Raw genomic sequence first — 22,920 nt, 5'->3', positions numbered from 1 at the left:
GAATTGCATAACTCACCAGAGCTGCTCAAACACTTTGACAGAGGTGTCACTTGCCAGGGCAGTGACCAGGTTCACCACTTCCACTAGGATGGAGGACAGGAGGAAACGAGAAACCATCTCCAAGGAGCACTGCTGCACTGAGGGGCACCCTGCAGGAAGATGTACTGTAGGACAAGTGCCAAGCTGCCCCAGAGCCACATCCTGCCCACATGAGCAGTGGAGAGGGCAAAGGGCCTGAGACAGGCAGAGCTGGAGAACAAGAACCTTACATGGACGAGAAGATGAAGCCTGAACTAACACCTGGTTTCAGGTTCTGGCCCAAAGTGGGACCTGGACCAAACACCATGTATGCTCTGAGCACAGCACTTTATTCCCCCACTTATTACTTGTTCCCTGACTTACTCCACATCAGAGGAAGAGGAGAGCTCTACTTTGCCAGCAGGAGTGTGAGAGGATGTACAAACACCAAAGTGAAAGGCAACCAGAAAGTAGCAACATGGCAGCCATACAACCCCAAATCCCTGCAATCCTCTCCCTTCCTGCCTGCAAGAGGGTCTCCCATGAAACTTCACAGTCCCAGAGCATGTTGCAGAGGCTCAGATACTCCATTCCTGCTACACCTGGGAGCTCAAGCACTACCACAGCTGGTTGCTGGAGTCCAGGTCTCCAAAGCAGCTGCAAGCAAGTTCAGCAAGCCCCAGACTTGGAGCATGGCAGATATAACCCAGGCTTTAGAATGCTTGTTCTGATGCACAGGCACATGCCAGGCCTCCTGCAATAGCTTTCTAATGCTGATGCTGGCCCTGAGACCAATGTGACTCTGGGGAGGTTTGGGGAGAGACAGGGTGTGTAACTAGGACCAGCAAGGAATGAAGATGGATGCTGCCAGAAGAGGACTTGTTCTGAGAGCTCTGGGTACAAAGGCCCTCTCCCAGCCTGTCTGGAGGAGCTGAAACACATACCCAGGTGGTTCATGAATGCCATCCACTGCTGGCAGGTTTGATTGAAGAGTGGGTGCATGGTACCTACATCTCCTTCTTCCAACTGGCAGGCCCGGCGCCTGAGGAGAGCGAAGGGAAGCACAGTTACACTACATCAGCCATCTGTAGTGAAGGTAGAAAAGTGCAACAGTCCCCTCACAGCTCCAGAGCAGAGCCCTGGCAGCCTCCTTTTTGGGCTGACACAATCCTTGAGCTGGGTCACTCTTGGTCAGTAGCCATGAGTGTCAGGTGTTGCACAGGGCCCCACAGTGCAGAGAAGGGATCTCTGGCAGGGAGAAACAGCTGTGCTCCCAGCAACATTCCAGCAGTAAGGGAAAAGGCTTTGTGTGTGGAAAGCAGCTTTCCTAAACTGCAGTGTAAGGGAGAAACTACAAGGAAAAGGAGTGTGGTCCAGAGGCCATCAGGATGCAGAGCAATGTACAACAGACTGGGGGAACTGCATCCTGGCTGTCCAGCCTGCAGGCTGTGCTTGCCTCTGTGCCTGTTCCAGCTCAGCTGTGGCCGTGGCCCGATCCTGGCTCAGGTGCTGCTTCACATTCTCTGTCTTGTGCCGCCGCCTGGTGCGAGCCTCCTCTGGCCTCTCCAGCACAATGTCATCAGTAGTTTTGGGGCTGCCCAGCTCTGAGGACTCTGTCTTGCTCTGGGGGAGGAAGGGATAAGTTAATGTTGTGCACATAGACAGCCCAGTCAGTGCCCTGATCTCAAAGTCCCTGCTGCAAGCCTGGCTTCCCACTTCCAGCCAGATCCCTACTGTCCATTCCTCTGACACTATGAGGATGTTATAGGCCCTGTTCCTTCAGCTACGTTACCAGCATGTCCCAGAAGCTGCGGCGTCCCAGCTTGTTTGTGGGCGTCACTGGCTCTCCAGAGCCTGGTGAAGGTGCAGAGGTGAAGTGCAGGGGTGGAGGACAGCTTCTGCCAGGCCCCCCACTGGCCAGGGCCAGGCCCTTGGTCTCTGACATGGTCCTCCTTAGGCCTCCTGGGGAGACAAAGCAAATCAAACTCTTCAGAGCCTCCCCCAGCAAAGCTGCTGGGTACCCCATTGTGTCTGGCTAGAGCCTGGCTGGAGAAAAGGAAAAGAGCCACCAGTAACATCCAGCAAAGTAGATTCAGTCTCAGGGAACAGACAGACCCTTAAATATCTCTCCAACACCAATGTCTATGATGCTTCTTCCCCAAGACACCACAGGGGAGAGCAGCTTTCTCCCTCCTTGCCCACCCAACCAGATTCCCCCAGTACAGCCAAGCTCCTGCAGGCCAGGCAGGAGGAGCAAGGCAGGGTGAAGGCCCAAGGTAGCCATCCTGGCCAGGCTCTCACCCCCAGAGCTCAGGTCCTCCAGGTCAGCAGCACTGAGGGGGCAGGCAGCTTCCACGCAGAGCGGGGCCGGCAGCACAAGGAACTCCATGACGGCGTCGCAGAGCGCGTGGCGCAGGGCCCCGCGCAGCTTCTCCGACAGCTGCAGCAGGCTGATGTTGCCCTTCTCCCAGATATCCAGGCGCACCCGCACGCAAGGCTCTGTGGGGAAAGGGGAGCTCTGCTGGCTCTTCATCCCTGCCTTCCCAGCCCCGAGGTGCCCCAGAGGATGTGCTGGCTGTGGACAATGGCGGCTGCTGGCCAGCTCCTCACCTGAAGGCAGGGGCTCAGCCCCAGGCTGGTGCCTGCTGACGGCTGTGAGGCTCTCAAAGTCACTGTCCTGCAGCAGGCCCACGATGGGAGAGGAGCAAGGCAGCTTCAGAGGGTCAGGCCTCTCCCCGTGGGGCAGTAAGGTGGGGCTGCCGTGCTCATCCACGAATGTCAGCGCAATGCACGCGATTCCTGGGGGGCAGAACCCGAGACAGCCTCCATCAACACCCACCAAGTACAGCCCCACATGCCTACCTGCACCTTTGCCAGCTGGCACCATCGTGTCACCACTTGAGTTGAGTGTCACAGGCAGGGCCCACAGGAGGGGAGGCAGCCAGGGGAGCAGAGGCTAGCTGTGCCTGTGGGGAGCCAGGGTAAGAAGCATGTTTGGCACAGGGTGTCCCCATCATTCCAAGAATCTCTCTCCCATAGAGTCACAGCAGATTTCACCTTGCCCTGCAGGAGCTTCCTGGGTTGTCCAGCACCACATGCAAGAGGAAAGTATCTCCATTTGCACCAGGACAGCCTTTATGCAGATTGACCCAGGATGGGGGTCACCATGCCTGTCCTCTTAAGGGACAGAGTGCAGGGCCCAAATACTCTTCATCATCCCCCTCCAGGCTGTGAGGGATGTATAGTCCCTGCAGATAGGACACTTTGTTGCAGATTACACTCACAGCCCCCTCCTCCCTGTACACCTGAACAGGATCAAGTGCCTCCTTCCCCATGCACCCCAACCAGGCAGGACTGGGGCTAAGGAAGGCTCACACCCAGGACTAGCCTGGACTCACTGCAGATAAAAGTTCAGCCCCTGCCTGTTGGCTCAGCAGCACAACCACCCAGTCTCCATCACTCCCTGTGAAGCATAAGCTCTGCAGCAACCTTTCCTCCAAGGTATAGCAGACACAAGGGGAGTGCACTGGGATCAGAGAGATGCTCACAAAGGAGAGAGGTTCAAATCAGAGGGCAGCTCATGTGCATCCACACTGAGGAAAGGAAACTACACCTATGAGCAACCCCCACAGAGCCTCTTGCTGCAACAGGGCAGCTCTGAAGGACATGGGTGTCAATACAGAGCAGGAAATCTGCCCCACATGACAGTGAATATGAGCTCTGCCAACCAGACTTGCTTTCTTTAAGCAGTAAAGGGCACAAACTCCTCAACACTCTGCCTTGGCAGTTGGCCCCAGGCCCACCAAAATGGCTGAATGATCATGTGGTTATTATAGACCATTCCCCTTTTCTTCTCCTGGATAAATTCCCACACTCAGCCTCTTCAGCCTCTGGCACATTTCCCTTTTACATCCATTTTTGTATCTCTGCTCTGCTTCAGTGAGGTACATCAGCAAGAGCTGCCAAGGGTCTTATTGCCTGGTGCACTGGACGTGGGGTGCTGGGGAACTGTTATCTCCCATCTGTGGGGGTCTCTGAGCCCCCTCTGACCTAAGATCTCTGAATTACAAAGCACACATCTAAAAGTGCCTGGTCACTCCAGCCCTTTGCTAAGCAAGGGAACACCCCACACCAGGACACAGACACTGGGAGAGTGAAGATGCTACACCCTGGAGCATCAATGACATTTGAAACACCAGGACTCCCATTTTCCTCAGTGAAGAGATGCCTGTTTGGACCTGTGGGAAAAAAAGATGCAGGACTTTGGAGTTGACTGCTTGCAAGCTGGGAATCACTGAGCTGCCACCTCAAGGCAACAGGTTCTGTTTGCTCCTTTATCCAGCCAGCAAGAAACAGGGCTCAGCTATAGACATACACACACAAACACACAGAGGAGTCAGAGCTGAAGCCACAACACAAGGAAAACAAGAACAGCTGGGACCAGAGAGCTGCATGGGAAAAGGAGATGGACTAACACTTGGAGCCAGGGGTGCTACCTTGGAAGTGAGAGAGTGGAAAGAGGTGCTGCACAAGGTCCGACATGGTACCTACACAACAGAAGAACATTCAAACAGTGCACGAGGGGCACAAGTCACACAATGGCCAGGTGACAGACCACACGGCCTGGACAAAACATGATGTGACAACCTACCAACCTGCTGCAGGGTGGGCCCTACCCAATCCCCTCTCCAGCAGTCTAGAGAAAAAGCAAGGACATTGCCCACACAGCCCACACTCAGTTACACACACCCAGATTTCCCTCTGCAGCAAGGCTTCTGCCACAACTGCTCCCACCTCCTGCCCCATGGAGCCTCTGTGCCCACACTGAGGTCTGGCTGTGGCTAGAGCTGCTTCCTGCAGCAACAGGTCAAGCTTAGCAAGCTGCTTTGTGGGAGGCCTTACTTTGCTCTGCCACACGTGCAGAGGTGTGCAGTGCCTCAGGCACACACTTTACCCACTTTGCAGCCATGGAGGAACACACTCCCCCCCAGCACTGACCCTCCTCAATCACTCATAGCTCTCCAGCATGGAAACACCTCCTAACACACACCCCCATACCCTGTTTCAGAAGAAGTGAGCACAATACCTTTTCCACCAGTGCCTTGGCCACCTGGCTTGTTGTACAAATAGAGATCCTGGTCAGGGATGCTCCCGTTGTGGTTGAAGTAGTGCTAAGGAGAACAAAGAAGAATACTGACAAAGATTAGAGAACTTGCCTTAAACGGAAAGAGGCTTGTGCATATGCAGATTCCCAAACCCGTAAAATCAAATCTAGATCTACTCAAAACACTCAAAACACTTGCCAGGGATCACCCCTGCTGGGTGAAGGAACATCTTACAGTTCATACAGAGTTATGTGGCACTACGTATCTGTCTTTACTACCCTCTGTCTTTACTATAGCCCTGCTAAGGAGTGGGTAGCAGTTCCCAAATTTTTATTAATCCTGATGTTTCAGTCCTTAGATCTGAGGGAGCCATGCAAGGAGCCAGGTTCAGCTTCGAAAGGGGGTCATCTCCCATGCTCCTGGGAGATGACTGTGGGCATGAGTTTTGTAGTTGCTGCTTTTTGCACAGCAACTGCCTGTCATGACAGCATGGCCTGTGTGGGTTCATCAGGATGTGCTGTCCTGTAAAACTCCTCCAGGCCTCAGGAGTTAGTGTCAGTTTCTTCCCAACCCTCCACGGCAGAGCTGGCCACATGGTGTCTGAGCTGCCCCAACAAACACCCCCAGCAGCAGCTGAAGGTGGGCAGACTTCTGTCCCAGCCCCAGCCCTGCTCACCTTGAAGTGGTGCTCCACGTTGCTGTCGGTGTACTTGGGGGTGTGCAGGAAGATGAGCAGGTTCTGGCGCAGGTAATGGGCCACGGCGTGCAGCCAGGGCGCGGCCGAGGGCGGCAGCGAGAACTGCAGGACCTCGGTGGGCGGCGTCCCGGGGGGCTGGATAAACTGCACACAGGAGCCTTTAAAACCCAGCTGGGACTAGCAGCCTGCCCTGGGGCTCTAATACTGATAAAAATGATGTCAGTTGGCTCTGCAAAGGGAGAAGTGTGGTGGGCAGAACTCTAGACAGTGCCCTGAGACAGATCATAGAATATCCTGATTAGATGGGACCACAAGGATCATCAAAGTCCAATTCCTGGCCCTGCCCAGGACAGCCCCAAGATGCAGGCAGATATTCATTCCAAGGTGTGGGAAGGAGGGCACACACACATGCTACAAACCCAGCAGAGGGATTCTCCCAGCTACCCTGGTACCCACACAGTATATCCCTCAGTAAATGCTAGCCTGACCAAGCACTGGAGCAGGGAACAGGATGTAGCAAACTGCCCCTGGGGCAGAAACAGCTGAGACAGGTGAAAATGTAGGACAGTGCCCTGGGATGAGCAGAGCAGATTAGGCAGTGAGGTACCTCCACATCTGCTGGGGTCAGCTTGCAGTTCCGCACCAGCATGACAGTGATGATGTCCAGGGTGGCCTCATCCAGGCGCCTGCGCAGCACCTTCACCAGCTCGTCTGTGATCTCAGGCCCTGACAGGGGAGCACAGGTAACAGCAGCTTTTTCACCCCATCCAGTAAAAATGACTACAGCCACCTCTCCCTCCCTGTTTATGAGGTACCATCTTCACACAGGGAACATGACTTTCCCCACCATCAGTTACTTCAGACATCTTTTTCTATGGGGTTATAATCACAGAAGACTGGTGGTGCAGTAGGCAAAGACAAATGCACTCCTGCACAGGGTCTGCAGGAGACTTCACTGTAGACTATGGATCCTTTCCTTATATTTACACCCACACAGAAGAGAGAGCAGCTCTGGGCTAAGGAAGAGCTATTTGCCCAGGAGTGAGATTCCTCTCTTCAAGCAAAGAGGGCAGCGTGCAGAGCTTTGTTCCTCTGCTTTACATCAGCACAGTTCTGCTGTCAGATGCTCATACCTGCTGGGGCAACACCATGGACCATCAGCTGGATGTGTCTGTCTATCTGTCCCACAGGGCGGGCAGAGTCCACACTACGGCATGAGGCAGTGTCCAGAGAGGAACGAGAACCCTGGAGAAACAAAAGCAGCCATGTGGAAGTAGTTTCATTTGAATTCTAGATCCATCATTGTCCCAGGCTGCCAGCAGGGTCAGGCAGATGCCACCCACTGCTGCCCCATTCCACACATCTCTAGTGTAAGTTTTACCCCACACAAAATCCAGGTTGCTGGAACTACTGAGCTGCCTCCACACCCGTGACCATGAGCACTCACATCCACTGACAGAGAGCAGCAGACTCACCATGAGATCTTCAGTGTAAATGGGCTCCTGGCTGCGTGTCAGTGCCAGGGAGCGAGATGATGCACTCAGGCTGCTCTCTGCTTCCCACACCTTCCCACTGTGGGTGGTTTCAGTCAGCCTGAATACAGAAAGACATGTCAGCCTTCATTCCCAAGGATGACAGCATCGTACATCCACAGAAGATCCACATCTTCCTTGCTCTCCCCTGTACACTTTGTGGGGACTAGTCCTTAGAATATGGAGTTTGTGAAGAAACTGCTCTCTGGCTCCCTCAAAAAAGCCATCATTTTTCCTCCTATGTAAAGGCTAAGCACAGGGAGAGCAGGATGGGTCTTGCTTGATGTGACCGACTCCTCAGAAATCAGATATTTGCTGCTTTGGTCCCTGAGGCTGGGCAGACACTTTCTGTCCCAAGGAGCTCTCAGTCTGTGTAACACACATAGCAAGGCCAACAAGTCAGGCTGGCTTCTTACCGGAGGTAGAAAACAGATTTAGTGGCACGTTCCTGGTAGACAAACATATTCTTCCTGTTCACCACAGAGAAGGCGTTGAGCACGGAGCGAAGTGCCTGGATAGCTGTGGGCAATGTGGGACATTAGCTATCCCACATAGCCTTCCCTGGAGTGCCAATCCAGCCAGCAGCTGCACTCCTGACACGCCACAGGGGAGGGAAGAGCCTGGGCTGTACGCACCTCGTGAGACGCCCATGTTGGGGCCCATCTTGAGGCGTGAATGCACGTGGATAAGTGTGCTCCACACCACCCCACAGGCAAAGTGCCCTGGCATGAACTGCATGGTGGCAGCCAGGTAGTCCCGGGGCTGGTAGCTCTCCTCTACAGAGTAATCTGTAAAGAACATAGGACACAGCTGGGGCCACAGCATGGAAGTTAACACCTTCTTAGGCATCTCTGTAGCACTATAGCTGAGGCATGGCTAAGGGAATATCCATACCATCCGTGGGCATCACACGCTGCCTGTATGAAGTATAGGGCGTTTCACTCTTCCAGATGTCCTCCTCACTTTCTGCCACCAGTAATGAGTTGCATATGTGGCTGTCATGCAGGTCCTGCAGCAGCAAGCGCTGCAAAGGATGAGGAAAGATTGGTTCTGTTGCTTGCACAGCCACAGAAGACAGCAAGAAGTGTTAGGGACAAACTGAGTCCCTTTTCCTGTGACCCCCCAAGCTGGGACTCCACCAGCTGAACTGGCTCCCCAGACCCTCTGAGCTAAGCCCAGACTAGACAACCTCCAGAGGTCTCTTCTGATCTAAGCCATCTAATCATTGGCAGCTCTGTTAGTGCCCTCTTAAGATTTCTTACCTGATTGACAACCCTGCAGATTTCACTGATCTTCTTCACCACCACCTGGTTGAGACTCTGGCACTCCCCTGGCTGCTCCTCTTCTGTCTCTGCTGATTCTGCTTTCTCCACACTCAGGCTGCTTTATGAATAAAGGGAGGATGGGGTCAGCAGGGCACCTGGACAGTGCCCATCACTGGGTGCTGGGAGCAGGAACACAGTGTGAAAAGATGGCAATTTTCCCCTTATAGAGCACCAATCTAGTCCTGCAACCTCCCACCCACACTGGGCAGGGAGGAGATTCTGCCCAGAAATGACTGAGTGGCAACAAGGTCACAGTGCAGAGAGGCAGTGGTCAGACAGGGGAGCCCCCTTACCGTGTGTGGTAGTAGACCTCCACTCGGTCCTGATGGATTTTTATGATGAGCCAGAAATCCGGCATAAGGGGACACCTGGGCTCCTGGTCACTCATTAAGGCCTCCTCATACTCCGAGTCACTGCTTCCCCCATCATAACCTGCAATGCAGCCTCACTTCAGCCCTAGGCCTGGCAAAACACCTCCTCTGTGGGCAGGGCAGCCACTCACAAACCCTGCCCTCAGGGCTCACCCCAGCCCAGGCACACAGACCCCTCCTGTGTGTCACTGTCAGTGCCCCCCTGCCCTGGCAGGCTCACCCAGATGGTCGGAGTCCATGCTGCCCTGGCTCGACACGAGGCTCTGCACACGGCTGGGGCGCTGCCTGCTGGAGCCTGCAAAGAGAAGAGGGGTTTGGCCATGAAAGTACTTGCTAAGCCCCATCACATGCCCCATCTGCTGGAGAAGCATCATGCCACAGGACAATCAGGCTGTGCTGGCCACGGGGAGGCAGTGCTGGGGAATGGGGCTCTCACAGCCACTCTGAAGTCACCAGGAATATCAGTCATGTCATCAGGGATATCAGTGCAGCAGCACAGCATCCTGGGTACTGTTAAGCACTGAATTGCCAGCACCCTGGCAAGGAAGAGACCAAAGTGCTGGTACTAATCCAGGTATTTAGGGACAGAACCAGGAGTAGCAGTTATATTATGTATGTCACAGCCAGAACTGGCCTCTTCCTTCTAAGTTTCTGCTGTTGAGGTACATCCTGCCCACACTGCAGCTCCTACCTTCCCTGCCCTGTGTTACAGACTCAGACAGGCTTGCTGCAGAGGGTGTCACCAGTGGTGATTTCTCACTGTTTCCCTTTTCAGAGGATGATGATGGCAATGACTGTATGGTTGTCTCTGCAACTGCCTCTTCCATGGAGTCCTGGCCTGGTGCTCTGCTTTGATCAAGTCTCAGCATATCTCCTGGAGCCTGCATCGAGCCAAAGTCACAAAAATTACCAGAAAAACAGGCACTGAAACAAAATCCCATCATCCTTCTACATTCTGTTATCAGTGTCCCACAGCTTCTCACCAACAGACTGTTCAGTGCTTCTCACCTCATTCTGTGTGTGGCTGCCTCCACCTGCAGGGTTTCCTGGGTCTGGCACAATGCGTGTCTCACTCTCTGGCCACTCCCAGAGACCCTGGCCTTCTTCTGGGAGGACACAGCTTGTGTGGTGTGACAGCTCAGAGCCTTCTGCTTCTGTTTCACTGGTCCCCTCCTGGCCACCACCCGTCCTGGTGCCCCCTGCAGCTGGCTGCTGCAAGCAGGGTGTCCCTGAAGGCTCTGGAGCAGTCCTCCTGGAGTGCAGGCGGCTGATGGAGATGTAGTGGTAGTCGTTGCCTTCTGCATTCAGCATGTAGCCTGGCAGAGCCATTCTCCTGAACTCCTGCAACACAGAGAAGAATAAGCATCCTGCTAGCAAGCAAAGCATGGGGCTGCCTCAGGGCTTTCTCTTTACCTCCTTGAACTTCTCCAGAGAGTGCTCAGGCCCAAAGACAAACTGGAGCAGCACCACCTCGCTGTGGCAGCTGGGCCTGCCCTTGGAGTTATAGATGTGGGTGGCCACCCTGTGCAGGATGGAGGTGCTGATGACCTGCGAGTGACGCAGCGCTGACACAATCTCATCGTCCAGGAGCCAGCGAATCTGAGCACAGCAAGGACACAGAGCAACATCCAGGTCACCTGCGTTTGCAAGCCTCCCCCAGCTCTCACCCAAGCCCCAACAGGATGAAGGCAGCCTCTCTCATCAGCCACATCCCTCATCTCCTGAACGTACCTAAGAAAAGGCCTTTAGAAGACAGCTCTACCTGGCCCACCCCAACTGCAGCAAGAATTTTCTCAGGGTAATCCCACACTTTTGGGAACCACAAGGATAACAGCCTATGTGACACCAGGAAGCCTAACAGTCAGTTCAGCTGACAGGCTGCAGCTTGGAGCAGGCTAGGAAGTGCGGAAGAGCAGCTGAGTGCTCTAGCTGGAAGAAGGGAGGCAAATCTGACTTACCTCATTCATGGTGGCTTCAATAGCCTGCCTGTGCACTCCAGGGAGGTTGGAAAGGGCAGGGTGCCTAGGAGAGAGGAGACAAAGAATCAACCAGTCCTTCTCATTCCTGAAGCTCCCACAGGGCAGCTCGCAGGCAGTAAAAGGAAGCAGTGAGGGCTGTGCAGTGCCCTACCTCTCATCCCCAGTGGATGGGAGCCGTTCCAGGTTGTGCATGATGTCCTCGTCCGAGCGGAAAGAGGACGGCTGCCCTGGAGAGCGCGTGAAGGACACGCTGCTCTCAGAGGTGCATCTGTCACAGGAGAGAGAGCAGCCTGAGCCTTGCAGCCAGAGAGGATAAACAGACACAGAGAGCACAAAAGGGATCTCTAGGGAAGGTGAGCCTATCTAGGAAATATTTTAGTTTTCTTAAGGCTGTGACGGGCTCTGTGAGAAGAAGAGTTGTAAGTCTCAGTACATGGAGATGAGCCAAGAATGACTGTCTGGCTAGGGCAGACAGAGGGTGGGTGGCTGGGCCTCTTTCCACCTACCTGTTGTGGAGGATGTCTGTGTTCACAACTTCTATCTCCAGGGGCAGTGTCAACACAAAGATGTCCAGGGTCACACAGAGGTCCCCCAAGTCAATGGTGTTCAAGCCCTGGCAGCTTTCCAGGCAGCCCAGAACTTCCCCTGAGGAGAGATCACAAACCAAGGGACTCAAGCAACAAACATCTCTGCTTGCACACATACCCAGCCTGGTGGCAAGTACAGAGACTGCAAGAGGTGGCTGTCACACACACCTGGACAGGCTCAAGAAGGCCACCATCATCTTCCATGATCCTTTCAACCTTCCATGACCAATCCCACAGCAAGTGGGAGACCTGGTGGAAAAGCCCTTGTCTGATGATGGCAAACCGTGGGGGTTTACAGTGAAGGCTGGTCCAGGGAGATTGCTGTTTAAGACACAGCATGTTTGTTCCAGGGGCTGCTCACCCAGCAGGGACCTGACAGAAGCCCTATTGCCATTTAACCCCCCAGCAAGAATTGTTCTTACCTAGACAGGTTGGCAGGGACTGCACGGGCATGGAGCTGTGCTGGCTGCGCAGCTTCACTGAGCAGGTCAGGTGCACAAAGAGCGGGGGCATCTCCTGCTCCAGGAACTCCTGCTCATTGAGCGAGTCCCCTCCCAGCACGCTGAAGGAGTCATCATCCTGGTTCACTGTGTTGGAGTCTGAGAGGGAATCTGTGTCTGGGAACTCGTGCTCCAGCTTCTCACGGTACTCCACCTCCAGCTCTGGGTCACTCTCTGTGGCAATGCAGCACCCAGACACTGCTCCTGTTGATACAGGTTCCCTGTCAGCAAACCAGGTCCACACCTCTGAGACCCAACCAGACACACCCAGCTCTGAAAGGCATCACCACATGGACAGACGTTTTCTTTTCCAAGACAGAGCAAGAAAATTTTACCTTCTTCAGCTGCCATTTCTGCCTCTGATCCCTCCATGTCCTCACTGCCTTTCCTGTCTGCCTGATCCCGAGATGCCTCCTCCTGAGATGGAGAGAGAAAGGGCACATATTACAACAATGCCAAGCAATACATCAGGTTGTTGATGGAGCTCCAGGGACTAAGTCTACCCATGGGTCTGCCAGCCTCAAACCCATATTTGACAGCAAGAAAAGCTACTCCACAAGGACCAGGTGCCTCCAGGACAGCCTCATGCCTACCTCTTTCTTGGCTGATGGTGGGCAGTAGAAGAAATAGTGAGGATTTGATGGCACTGGCTTGAAATGTAAACTTCCAATTTCCAGGAATTTTTCCTAAAAGAGAAATCCCAAGTATGAAACAGACATCCTACTCTACACACTCCTGTTGAAGCCAGGTCAAGCTTGCACATTCCTCACCTGGATAATTTTATGCAAGTCTGGGTGTGCCTGGCAGGGCTGTCCAATTTCCAGCAGTGAGAGGGGAAATTCTGAACAGCAGCTGGTGCCCACACTGCTCTTTGGCTCCTCTGTGGGGCTGGCAATGTTATGGGAGTCCTGTTCACTGTAGTCTTCCATTTCAGCACTGACAGGATTGTGGGCAGGTCAGACAGGCAGATTGAGAAACAAGACAAGTTTTACATGTTATCCATCCTGCCAGCATCCCACCTCCCAGCTCCCCAAACCTCATCTGTGTCAACACAATCTGAACACCCACAACCCCAGAGCCCAGCAGCCACCCCTGTGCCCAGCTGCTGTCTGCAGCCAGGCCTGAGGTAGTTTCACCATGCTGATCATATTGCCGGGTCTGTACACCACACACACACCCTGCCTGGGAAACAGAGACACAGACTAACTACAGGACAGGCCTGCAGCAACCTCAACTACCAGCAGCCAGTCCAGGGCACCTCACAGCAAGTACCACCACATCAGCACCCCAGGGTCTGGGCAGCAAAGCTCAGCCCATGCTCACTCAGCAGTTCCATGACAGAATTAGTCCCTAAAACTCAGGAAAAGCAATCTGAGGAGTGGGATGTTTACTGGTCAAAGCACTCCCCTGATACTCAAATTAGTGATACAGATGGCAGATCTGGGTGCAATGTGTTACAAGCTATACATTCTTCAGTAAAAGTTTAGGCAACTTGCACTCAGATAGGTGATTCATAATATCCTATAAACAACAACAACAAAAAATGTTGCCACAGTTTTTCTTGTGGAAAGTAGCACTTGAAGTCACCTTACGTTTTAAACACTGAAAATTCTTCAAACTCACAGCCTCACCTCAATGATTTACAGTATAAGATGACATAGCACTGGATATTCCCAACAAATGCTAGTGAATTCACATAAAGAAACTGTCTGTTTCTTTGACAGACACTAAGGCACAGCACTTCTTTTTCCCTTAAGCTTTCAGAGGAGACACAAACCTCATAAATACCCTAAGGAACAGGACAGAAGTTTAACATATTTCAATTCTGCCTTGGTGCTTCCCTTGTGCATTTTTTCCAAGAGTTTTAATTTTAAAAAGAGACACTTTATTCATTAGAAAAGGGTAACAAAGCTGTCATTCACACCAGAGTCAACAGCAAACTCAAATGAGTCAAACAGCAGCAGGAGATGCATAATTTCTCCAGAAACAAGTCTTGCAGGCCTGCAGACAAACTGCCCTCCAGCTCAGGCCAGATGGGACAGCAATGAGCCAAGACTATCAGAGAAAGAAAGGATCGATGTCATCAGAGATTGTAAAAAATGGAGGGTCCTGGTGGACACCATACCAGGTGGGTATCTCACTGTAAGTATCTGCTCCTCTGTGTGGCCCTGCCCTACAGCATTCCTTCTAGCAGGCACTAGAAGTTGCTTGAAAAAAGATTTGTCCTGGCACGATGCTAAGAACAAAAGCAAGACTGAGATGGGTCCCTACCTTGACTCAGAGACCAAGACACCTCGTTCCCTAGAGCTCTGCTCCTCCTCCTGATCCATGCTGCCCACTTGGAAGCTGGCTGCCTTGGAGTGTGTGTGGAAATGCTGGTGGCTCTCTCGGAACGAGCGCACGTGGCTGCACACCGTCAGCAGGAAGTTGGTGATGTCGATCTCCTGCAGCAGCTCCTCACAGTAGTCCATGGCAGTAAGCAGGTCCTGGGAGCTGATGCTGTGTGACTGCTGAAGGCTCTTGAACAGCCCTAGAGATAAACACAGTGCTTGAGCATCCCATGGCAGCCCAAGGATGTGAGGCTGTGGGAGTCAGGCAGTGGGCACATATGGATGGATCTTCACCAAGCCCCAGCAGAGAGCTGGAGTCAGAAGGCAGCCAGGGCACCCATGCTATGTGTTAGCCTGGCTTGGGTGACACCAGAGTGCCCACAGCATCTGTCGCCCTGAAGGTGAGAGGAAGGCATCAAAGAAGGGATCCTCCCTCACAGCACTGCAAAGGTTTGAGAACAGCCTTTGCAAGGCCCATAGGGAATGCACAGAGGCATCTTTAAATCCCTCCTGGTGGTACATCAGTCCCACAGCTCCTCCCTTTGCTTGGAGTAAGATCCCAAGGAAAGTGAGACATTGCTTCCTTAGAACAAGATCCAGGGTCCAACGCCAGTCCCACCACAAGTCCCACTGTGCTGCTGCTCACCTTTCACATAGCACTGGTGGGAGTGCTCCTGCAGCAGTGTGCAGTAAGTCACCAACTCCTTGTGCTTGTGGTCTAGCCAGGCAGCAGTTGGAGGACGTTCCAGGGACTGGGACCTGGAGAAGAGGAACCATAGCCTTTAGCACCAGTGAAGCACATTTTAGACTGTAAATGGCTCTGGGCCAGTGAAGCAGAGCCTAGGGCATGCACAGGCAGTGACTACTGTAAGGCAGAGAGGCCAAGCCAAGAGGACAGCCCTGTCTGTTTCCTGTCTAGGTACCAAGTATGGAGGGCATTACCTGAAGAAGATGTCCCGAGGAGGGCGCTGTGCCCGCGGGCTGACGAGCTGCTCCCGCAGCAGCTCCAGGGAGCAGCTGTAGATGTAAATGGGGCAGCGGAAGCGGCGGCTCTCGGCCAGCTCAGACTGCGAGTTCTGCCGGCAGAAGGAGATGTGCACATCTCTCCGCGAGGGGCCACTCTGCTCCCCAGCGTCCTGGCTCACCTCTGCAAAAGTGACAATTCTAAGATGAAGACCTCTGATATTGTTAGATATTGGTTTTTCAAGCTTCTCACCACTCATTCTTGCCCAGCACCCAACCACTCAGCTCAGTGCTTTGGCCACCTTGATCCCCTTTACAGCCATGACTGCTCATCAGCACCACCACTACCTCCTGCAGCAGCACAACCGTTCATCATCACTGTGAGCATGTCTGATCTGCCCTAGGGGCTGTGCAAACAAATCCCATACACCTCAAGACCTGTGCTCTTCTCCCTAAGACAGTGTGCTGCTGACAGTGCCAGTCTGGATCATGAAATGAGAGTCACTGACTTTCCAGTGCAGCCCACTACTGCCATTCCTAGCAGCTTCTATCTTACCTGCAACCTTCTTGCCCACAAGGAATCAACCTTAGGCCATGGGCACCCAACTCACATTATACTCCTTCATGCCCCCATGAACATCACTGTGCCTCTTGTCTCAACTCTGCTGACTGCCAGGCAGGAGCAGACAGGCTGCAGCAGCCTGCTACTCCTCCTGCTTTAATCTGCTCAATAGTATGCTCAAGAATAGCAAGGATACTGATACTTTAACAAGGTGCTGTCAGTACCATGAGCTGGTGTTATGCTGAGGGTTGGCAATGGCACTGCAGCATCCCCCTCTTCAGCTCTGACTCGTTCTGCACAGACAGGTCCCATGGTATCTTCTCCAGATGGACTCTCATCTTTTGGAGATTTGTCCAACCCACAAGCCATCAGCTTCTGCACATCTGGAGGAAAAGGAAATAAAATCATCCTTTGTCCAGTGAGAACAGCTTAACCTCTCAATCTACAGTCCCAAGAGAGCAGATTTCCTGCTACCTTTTTGTGTGTAGAAGCAGCTTCACCTGAGCCTAGTAGCCTTCACCAGTGCCTCAGTGGAAGCCAGACCAGTGCCAATGCCCAGAAGCAGGGACTCTCCCAGACCATCCCATTAGCAACCTCCTTAATCCATTCCTTAACAACCCCACTGGGAAAACAGTCCAAATGGCTGCAGCTAGCAAACAACTCAACACCACATCCCCCACCTAAAAACCCTATGTGGGCAGCACCACATGCTGAGGAAAGAACAGGACATTCAACACTTGGCACTATTCTATTCCTGGCCATGTGGTGCAAAAAGACTGTGCATGAACTCTGCTATTCAATTTTCTCTCCACCCTACAAGAGCTGATTCTGGTTTTTCTGTTTCCCTGAGGAGGTGTGCAGGACTGCTGCCTTCTCTTGCTCCCCACAACAGACCCCCTCACCTGAGAAGGTGGCTGGCAGGAAGGTCAGGAACACGTGCTGCGGGTTGACCAGCTTGGCATAACATCGCCACTGAGGGGGAAAGGGCCCCAAGGTGTCACTCAGTGTCACATCATCCTCAGGCAGCTCTGTGTTGCCAAGGCTCTGGTGGAAGAGCAGAAGTTGGATAAACTCATGGCATATGGCACAGGCCCACCTTGAGGCAGGTAGCAAGCACACAGAGCAAGTTATTCCAGGCCTGCTGGTTGGCACAGCACTGAAACCCCCCTGGTCACCTCTGCATATTCTGGGAGCAGCTGGCTCCAGGAAGTACAGCACAACAGTCAGGAGATGCTTAGCCAGCTGTGCTGGGGCAAATTCTGACTCTAGGCAGTGAGTGCCCATGGTTTCAGAACAACTTGCAGCACAGTACCAATGCTGCTGTAACAGGCTTGGCCCAGAGTGAATGCAACTATCTACACACCTTCTAGATTACTGCCTGACTTCAGCCCCAGGATACAGCCTAAACTGCTGCCAGAGGTGGGCAAGAACAGCTGCCTTTCAGCCTTTCTCAGCCCTTTTAACCCTCCTGCTCTTTATCAGCTGCTGCCTCGGTTTCTGAGGGGGTTCAGGAGAAGGACAGCAGTACCTGCAGAGTACTTGTGGAGCCAGTCATATCCCTGGTGCCATTGCTGCCAACAAGATGATAGGATGCAGAAGCATCCTGCTGCTCCAGGGTCCCAGAAGCTTTTAGGGTTTCTTCTGAAATGGAGCACAGAGAAACCAATCTGAGACACCCCAGCTGAGGGTGAGACTTGAAAGCAAGGCTCCTGAAAAACCTCACTGCTGCTGGTGTCACTACTGCCACACTCCTGGTCCTTACCTCTGATGACAGGGAGGGTGAAGGGGGGCTGATGGCCATCACGATCCCGCTGCAGAACCTGCTCCATGAAAGCCACATGATCAGCATCAGCCATGGGGATCTCCCTGTCACTGAGGTCATGCTGAAGGCAGCCATGGAAGAGGTTTAGTAGCATTTCATTGGGCACAAACGAAGAGTCCTTGGTCACCTCCTCATTCTCTGCTTCAAAACAAAACCATGGCAGCTTCAGAGACAGCATCTCCATAGCCACCCCGGCCCATGACCCCAGGAGACAGCCCTTTGCAAAACAACACATCCACATAGCCAGTAACTTCCCCAGCACCTCTGCAAGACTGACTTGGATAGTGTTGAGGAGGCCGTGGAGTTTTGGCATCATTAGTTACCCTGCACTCACCTACCCTGCTACTCTAACTGTTGTGGAGACGCTGGGGGTACACACAAGAACCACCACCACAAAGCTGCTATCTAGGTTTAATGATTTCAAAAGCAGCTCTTACAAATTATCATCCCAGGAAAGGCAGCAATACAGCTGGACAGCCTGGGGCTGAGAGCTGGGAAGAACAGCACTGAGCTACCAAAAGAAGCATGGCAGTGCTCACATGCTGCTGCCCAGGGAGACAAGCAGGTGGAGCAGGCTGTCCATAGCCATGGAGGGGGGACAAGGGGAGGCAGGTGGTGAAGGGGCACCTACCTTTTGTCAGCATTAGAAAGAACATTTCCACCTGCTGGCACCTGGGCAAGAGTTTCATGAGGTTGAACTGGAATGGGATCTCATGCACTCGAAAGCCAGGCCCCATGTCTGGATCTGCAACAGAGATGAACAGGACCACCAGCATTCCACAAACTGCTCTGGGAACTGTGACTTGAAACTGAGAACAGAGGAGCTCCTCCTTAATATACTTTATGACTTCTATAAAACCACTTGCCCAGGCACACCAGCCCTATCACTGAAGAGGTGAGCTCATCTTCCCCCTGCTCCTGAAGTCAGCTCCTCTCACACAATTACAGAATGGTTGATGTTGGAAAGGTCACCTGGACTAACCTCCCTGCTCAAGCAAGGTCACCTTGTCACCTCTCCAGCCTGGGGAGAAAGCCTCAGTGCTTTTTTGGCCTTCCCAGGCTGAAGCCATTTCTCTGCCAACTTAGCATAAGTGCAAAAAAGTGACCCACAGCCATTAAAGTCTACAAAGTTGCCAAAATACCTGTTCTACCTTCTGTGGGTCATGAGACATTCAAAACCTAGCTTCTTCTTTGCTCCACCAAGCTTGCTAGGACACAGGTGGTGGACTCACCTTCAGCAGTTTTGGTGTCTGAGGGAGGGCAGACCCACTCCTTGTTCTGGCACAGCTGGCTGATGTACTCGAAGGTCAGCATGGTGGCGATGCACGCAAGGTCCCGGGGATAGAGCTGCAGTAAGAGTTAAGGCTCAGTTTATGCAGCAGAATTATACCCACAAATGCAGAAGAAAAGAGTCTAAAAGCAAGGAGAGGGAACATCTATAATCCTGTTCCCTGAGCCACCCTATTCTCACTCATTGCTCCCTCCTTCTCCATCAGCCCTTTAGCCTGGTTTCACCTTGCTCAGAAGGAGTGCTGGTAGCACGACTTGCAGTCCCTGCTCTGGTCCAGCTTGCTCTCCTCCAATGCAATGACTTTTCACAAAATAATTTGTATTTTCCCAGTTGTCCCAAAGCAGCATTGCATCTACTGCACTGCAATCAAGAAACCTTTTATGGCCAGTGGCCAGTTTCTCTTTTAGAAACCTCAGACACTTCTGTGACTAGCATTCCCACCTCTTTGGCCCTCAGTATTTACCTGCAGTTTTGTGGTGCACTTACACTGAACCCTTGTCCCTCCACAAAAGAGCCCATGCCCCTCCCCTTTCAGGAACTCACTGCTTTAGGTATTTTCTGGTAGGGCAAGCCATGGAGGTGCTTCCAGTTCTCAGCAGTACTGTGCACATGGCCACTCTGTGGCTCTACCCAGCACTCAGTGACCAAGTTCAGCTCTGTGTCCACTTCAATGGCTTCTACTTCTGTATCATTGTCATCATCTGTGGAAAAGCTGGAGGGAAGTCAAAAGGAAAGTCCTGTGAGGTGGCACAGAGTCAGCAGCCCACTGTAGTTTCTCTCAGCTGTGAGAGCAGCCACAGGAACCCAAGAGTGGCAGGCAAAGCCCCAGCAACCTGGTGATCAATGACAACTGGTTATCTGTACCAGATGGTAGAGGTCTCCCTCCTTTCCACACTGGCTGCAAAAGTCTGGAGCTGTGACTCCACTGCCCCCCCTGAGAGCAGAAGAGCAGCCTCACCTGTCCTTGGTGGAGGTAGAGTGGGGTGGGAAGAGGATGTATTGGACGACACAGGTGTGCTTCTCCCTGTCACTGCTGCTCTCACTTGAGCCATCAATCTGGAGAGGAGACACTGCATGAGCCCTAGCCAGTACCCCCTTATACAGACAGCCCCGTCAAACAGCACTGATGAAAAGAGGAAGCCTCTCCCAACCCCCAGAAGTCCTCCAGCACAGCACACCCCTACCACAAAGCAGCTCTCCAAATGCAGATGAAGGTAGAAAAATGCCCAACCCACAAGTGGCTTTACTTTCTCCCTGTATGTGTCAAGGTGTGTGCTAGAAGCAGATGATAAATCTACCACAGGAAGGTGAATCCACCCCAGGAGCAGCAATGAGGACAGCAGCCAGGCTCACCTGCATGGGCAGCTCCAGCACCATGTTGATAATGCCATCCCCACTGGATGCAAAGTGGAAACCCTCTGACAGACGAACCCTTGCAACAGAGAGGAAGTCAGACCTGCAGGACTTCTCCACCCATACTGTAAGCTTTAAATGCAAGAATGACTGTACCCTTTACCCCAAAACACTGTCCTTCTCAAGACAGGGAGCTGCACACAGAGAATGGGGAGATATGACACTGCCAGAACAGTCCGTGTGAAGATCAGCACACGCCAGGTACAGTAACACCTTTTACACGTTTTCCAGGACATTTTCTCTCATTTTCTCCAATTACAGCTTAAGAGCTGGGTAAAGCACTGACCCAAGTGGCTCTAGAAGCTGCATACAGGACCAAAACCCTCTGCATGGCAGCTTTAACTCTTACCTATTATAAGGCATTATAAATGTAATAAGCAAGGTTGACACTGATTTCCCTGTACCCCCAGGACCAGCTTGGAGAAAGGACCCCTGTCTGGTGTGCAACTTACTCTGTGAGTGTGGACAGGAGCTGGGCCACAGCAGTGATGGGCACAGCGGGTGCCAGCCCTGACTGGACACTCCAGATCCAGCGCTGGTGGTAGAAGTAGCGGGACAGGGAAGCCAGGGTGGAGGAGGCGGTGCGATTGGCCACCATGGTGAGGGGACCAGACACGGGGGGGTGCTCCAGGTTCAGGATGAAGGGGGCTCGATAGTCAGAAGGCAGCTTCTCATACCTGGGAGAGGGCAGAAGTGTAACATGCTGACATGGAAAAAATAATTTTTTTTTTTTTTTGTTTAGGGTCAGAGCTGTCTGGATTCACAACCCACTTGTTGGGCCCAGGACAGAGTCTTCCAACAGCAGAATGTGCTGGCCCAGCACAGGATCCTGCTCAGAGAGCAGTACCTAAATTATTTCCACATTGTACTTCATTAGGAGTGATAAATCTGCCTGTCCACCAAGAATCCCTGCTGCAGCTCACAGTCATGCAACCCAAACCTACCCCAACAAGCACCAGTTTCATTCACAGCACTCTCATCCTACAACTGACAGCACCATCCACAGATCTTCCTCCTTCCCCCTTCACAGGGCAAGGTGGTGACAACCTGGTGCTCCATCCCTACCTGATCAGCAGCTTCTCCAACGGTTTGTGCAGCACAACAAGGCAGGGTCTGTCTGAGAGGGCTGACTGGGCCCCAGCCACAGGTGGGGATTTGGAGGGGGAACTACTGCCCAACATTTTCCTCTTTGCTTTTGGAGTTGCCTCCTTGCTCTGCACCCTGTGGGGAAAGCGCAGCTGCAAGATTCGGTCCCGTAACTCTTCCACTATCTGTCATGGCAAAAGCAAAAGGCAAACATGACCAACTTTGTCTGGAGACATAAACCACTCAAAATAAGTGTCTAGAACAAGAACTTGACCAAAAGGAACAGAATATTCCTTGAATACACAGAAGAGCAGGAGTTAAAGGTAATTTTACTTCTGAGGCACTAGCAAGACCAAGGTCAAGATGACACAAGGCTCTCTGGTCCCTACTTTAAGTATTTTTAAAAGCAAAAGGAAGATAAAAAACCACCCAGAGACTATTTCAAGGCTAAAGAAGTTGCCTTCCACAACTCAGATTAAAAACAAATTAATTGCATGCCAGTTCCTCCACAGATGCAGTCCAAGCATGCACCCTCATTCTTCCCTCCTCCTCTCCTCAACACCTACAGTAAATGTAAACTAGTCCATATCAGCTGTGGGAACAGCTCTGGCTCTGTCTTACATATTCCCCCACTACCATGTTGATTTGTCAAACCTCTATGGCAAAAGGTTTCAGGAGCCCGAGCTATTTTTTAGGTTATTTTTTTCCAAGATACTTTCACAATGACTTCCTGATTACTCTTTTGAGCTTTTAGTAGCTCTGAATACAGTTCAACCCTTACCAGCATCTGATTCCCACAATAGCCCAGTGTTTTCTTTGAAATTTCTATAGTTAGATTTCTTTTCATGATCTCTGTTCAACTTTTTTCAATTTTTATTACCATTGTAGTTAAACAGAAGAACAGCAGCTCTCCATCTTCCTCAACACTAACTATTTCAGTAACTTTTCTCATCATTACTGTGTCTTTTTCAAGGAAAGGAATGTCTCCAAACCCAAATGTTAAACAAGAGTTCTTTCCTGCACTGTGCTGCCACTTGGGTCCCCTTCAAGGTTTCATACTGGTATTACAGAATCACTAATGGTGCTTAAGCTCCCAAATCCCACTATTTTGCACTTATCCATACTGGCTTCCAGCCACCACTGTGCTGCTTAGGTGTCACCAAAGCACAGAGGTTGAAACAGCTTTGTGCCACCTGCACATTTCCTCAGCTCATGTTACCTTTCTGCAAATGAGTTCCCTACCCTTGGACTAGAAAAAAGACTGGGAAAATCACAAACAGCTTCTGCTGTGATGAAACAGAGTACTTTTTCAATTTCCTTCCTTTGTTCCCCAAGGCAG

The 22,920-nt window shown here is 52.2% G+C and overlaps 1 protein-coding gene across 7 annotated transcripts in view; it reads right to left on the bottom strand.

Moving 5' to 3' along the window:
* SZT2 (SZT2 subunit of KICSTOR complex) overlaps positions 1-22,920 on the bottom strand; it is a 52,862-nt gene that overhangs the window by 12,623 nt on the left and 17,319 nt on the right. For 3 of the 7 annotated variants that reach the window (XM_064719726.1, XM_064719730.1, XM_064719731.1), the window contains 41 exons: positions 21,561-21,766; positions 20,948-21,172; positions 20,436-20,514; positions 20,041-20,138; positions 19,626-19,794; positions 19,024-19,138; positions 18,423-18,536; positions 17,732-17,932; positions 17,498-17,610; positions 16,872-17,013; positions 16,194-16,352; positions 15,387-15,591; positions 15,091-15,203; positions 14,386-14,644; positions 12,885-13,050; positions 12,708-12,800; positions 12,450-12,531; positions 12,037-12,318; positions 11,534-11,672; positions 11,179-11,295; positions 11,007-11,070; positions 10,462-10,647; positions 10,057-10,389; positions 9,740-9,929; positions 9,269-9,343; positions 8,971-9,109; positions 8,615-8,735; positions 8,247-8,376; positions 7,988-8,140; positions 7,769-7,871; positions 7,296-7,413; positions 6,954-7,065; positions 6,428-6,546; positions 5,800-5,964; positions 5,105-5,189; positions 2,629-2,817; positions 2,320-2,517; positions 1,811-1,980; positions 1,475-1,641; positions 963-1,060; positions 17-149 (listed from right to left, as the gene is read on the bottom strand). In XM_064719726.1, the coding sequence (XP_064575796.1) occupies positions 17-149; positions 963-1,060; positions 1,475-1,641; positions 1,811-1,980; positions 2,320-2,517; positions 2,629-2,817; positions 5,105-5,189; positions 5,800-5,964; positions 6,428-6,546; positions 6,954-7,065; positions 7,296-7,413; positions 7,769-7,871; positions 7,988-8,140; positions 8,247-8,376; positions 8,615-8,735; positions 8,971-9,109; positions 9,269-9,343; positions 9,740-9,929; positions 10,057-10,389; positions 10,462-10,647; positions 11,007-11,070; positions 11,179-11,295; positions 11,534-11,672; positions 12,037-12,318; positions 12,450-12,531; positions 12,708-12,800; positions 12,885-13,050; positions 14,386-14,644; positions 15,091-15,203; positions 15,387-15,591; positions 16,194-16,352; positions 16,872-17,013; positions 17,498-17,610; positions 17,732-17,932; positions 18,423-18,536; positions 19,024-19,138; positions 19,626-19,794; positions 20,041-20,138; positions 20,436-20,514; positions 20,948-21,172; positions 21,561-21,766 (6,125 nt within the window). The remainder of the gene's footprint in view (positions 1-16; positions 150-962; positions 1,061-1,474; positions 1,642-1,810; positions 1,981-2,319; positions 2,518-2,628; positions 2,818-5,104; positions 5,190-5,799; positions 5,965-6,427; positions 6,547-6,953; positions 7,066-7,295; positions 7,414-7,768; positions 7,872-7,987; positions 8,141-8,246; positions 8,377-8,614; positions 8,736-8,970; positions 9,110-9,268; positions 9,344-9,739; positions 9,930-10,056; positions 10,390-10,461; positions 10,648-11,006; positions 11,071-11,178; positions 11,296-11,533; positions 11,673-12,036; positions 12,319-12,449; positions 12,532-12,707; positions 12,801-12,884; positions 13,051-14,385; positions 14,645-15,090; positions 15,204-15,386; positions 15,592-16,193; positions 16,353-16,871; positions 17,014-17,497; positions 17,611-17,731; positions 17,933-18,422; positions 18,537-19,023; positions 19,139-19,625; positions 19,795-20,040; positions 20,139-20,435; positions 20,515-20,947; positions 21,173-21,560; positions 21,767-22,920) is intronic. The other 4 variants (XM_064719727.1, XM_064719733.1, XM_064719729.1 and 1 more) reach the window with 3 other exon arrangements.

Source organism: Zonotrichia leucophrys, chromosome 8 (assembly GCF_028769735.1).
Source record: "Zonotrichia leucophrys gambelii isolate GWCS_2022_RI chromosome 8, RI_Zleu_2.0, whole genome shotgun sequence".
Lineage (NCBI taxonomy): Eukaryota > Metazoa > Chordata > Aves > Passeriformes > Passerellidae > Zonotrichia > Zonotrichia leucophrys.
Note: the sequence above shows the minus strand (reverse complement) of the source record. Positions and strands in the feature narration are given on the sequence as shown.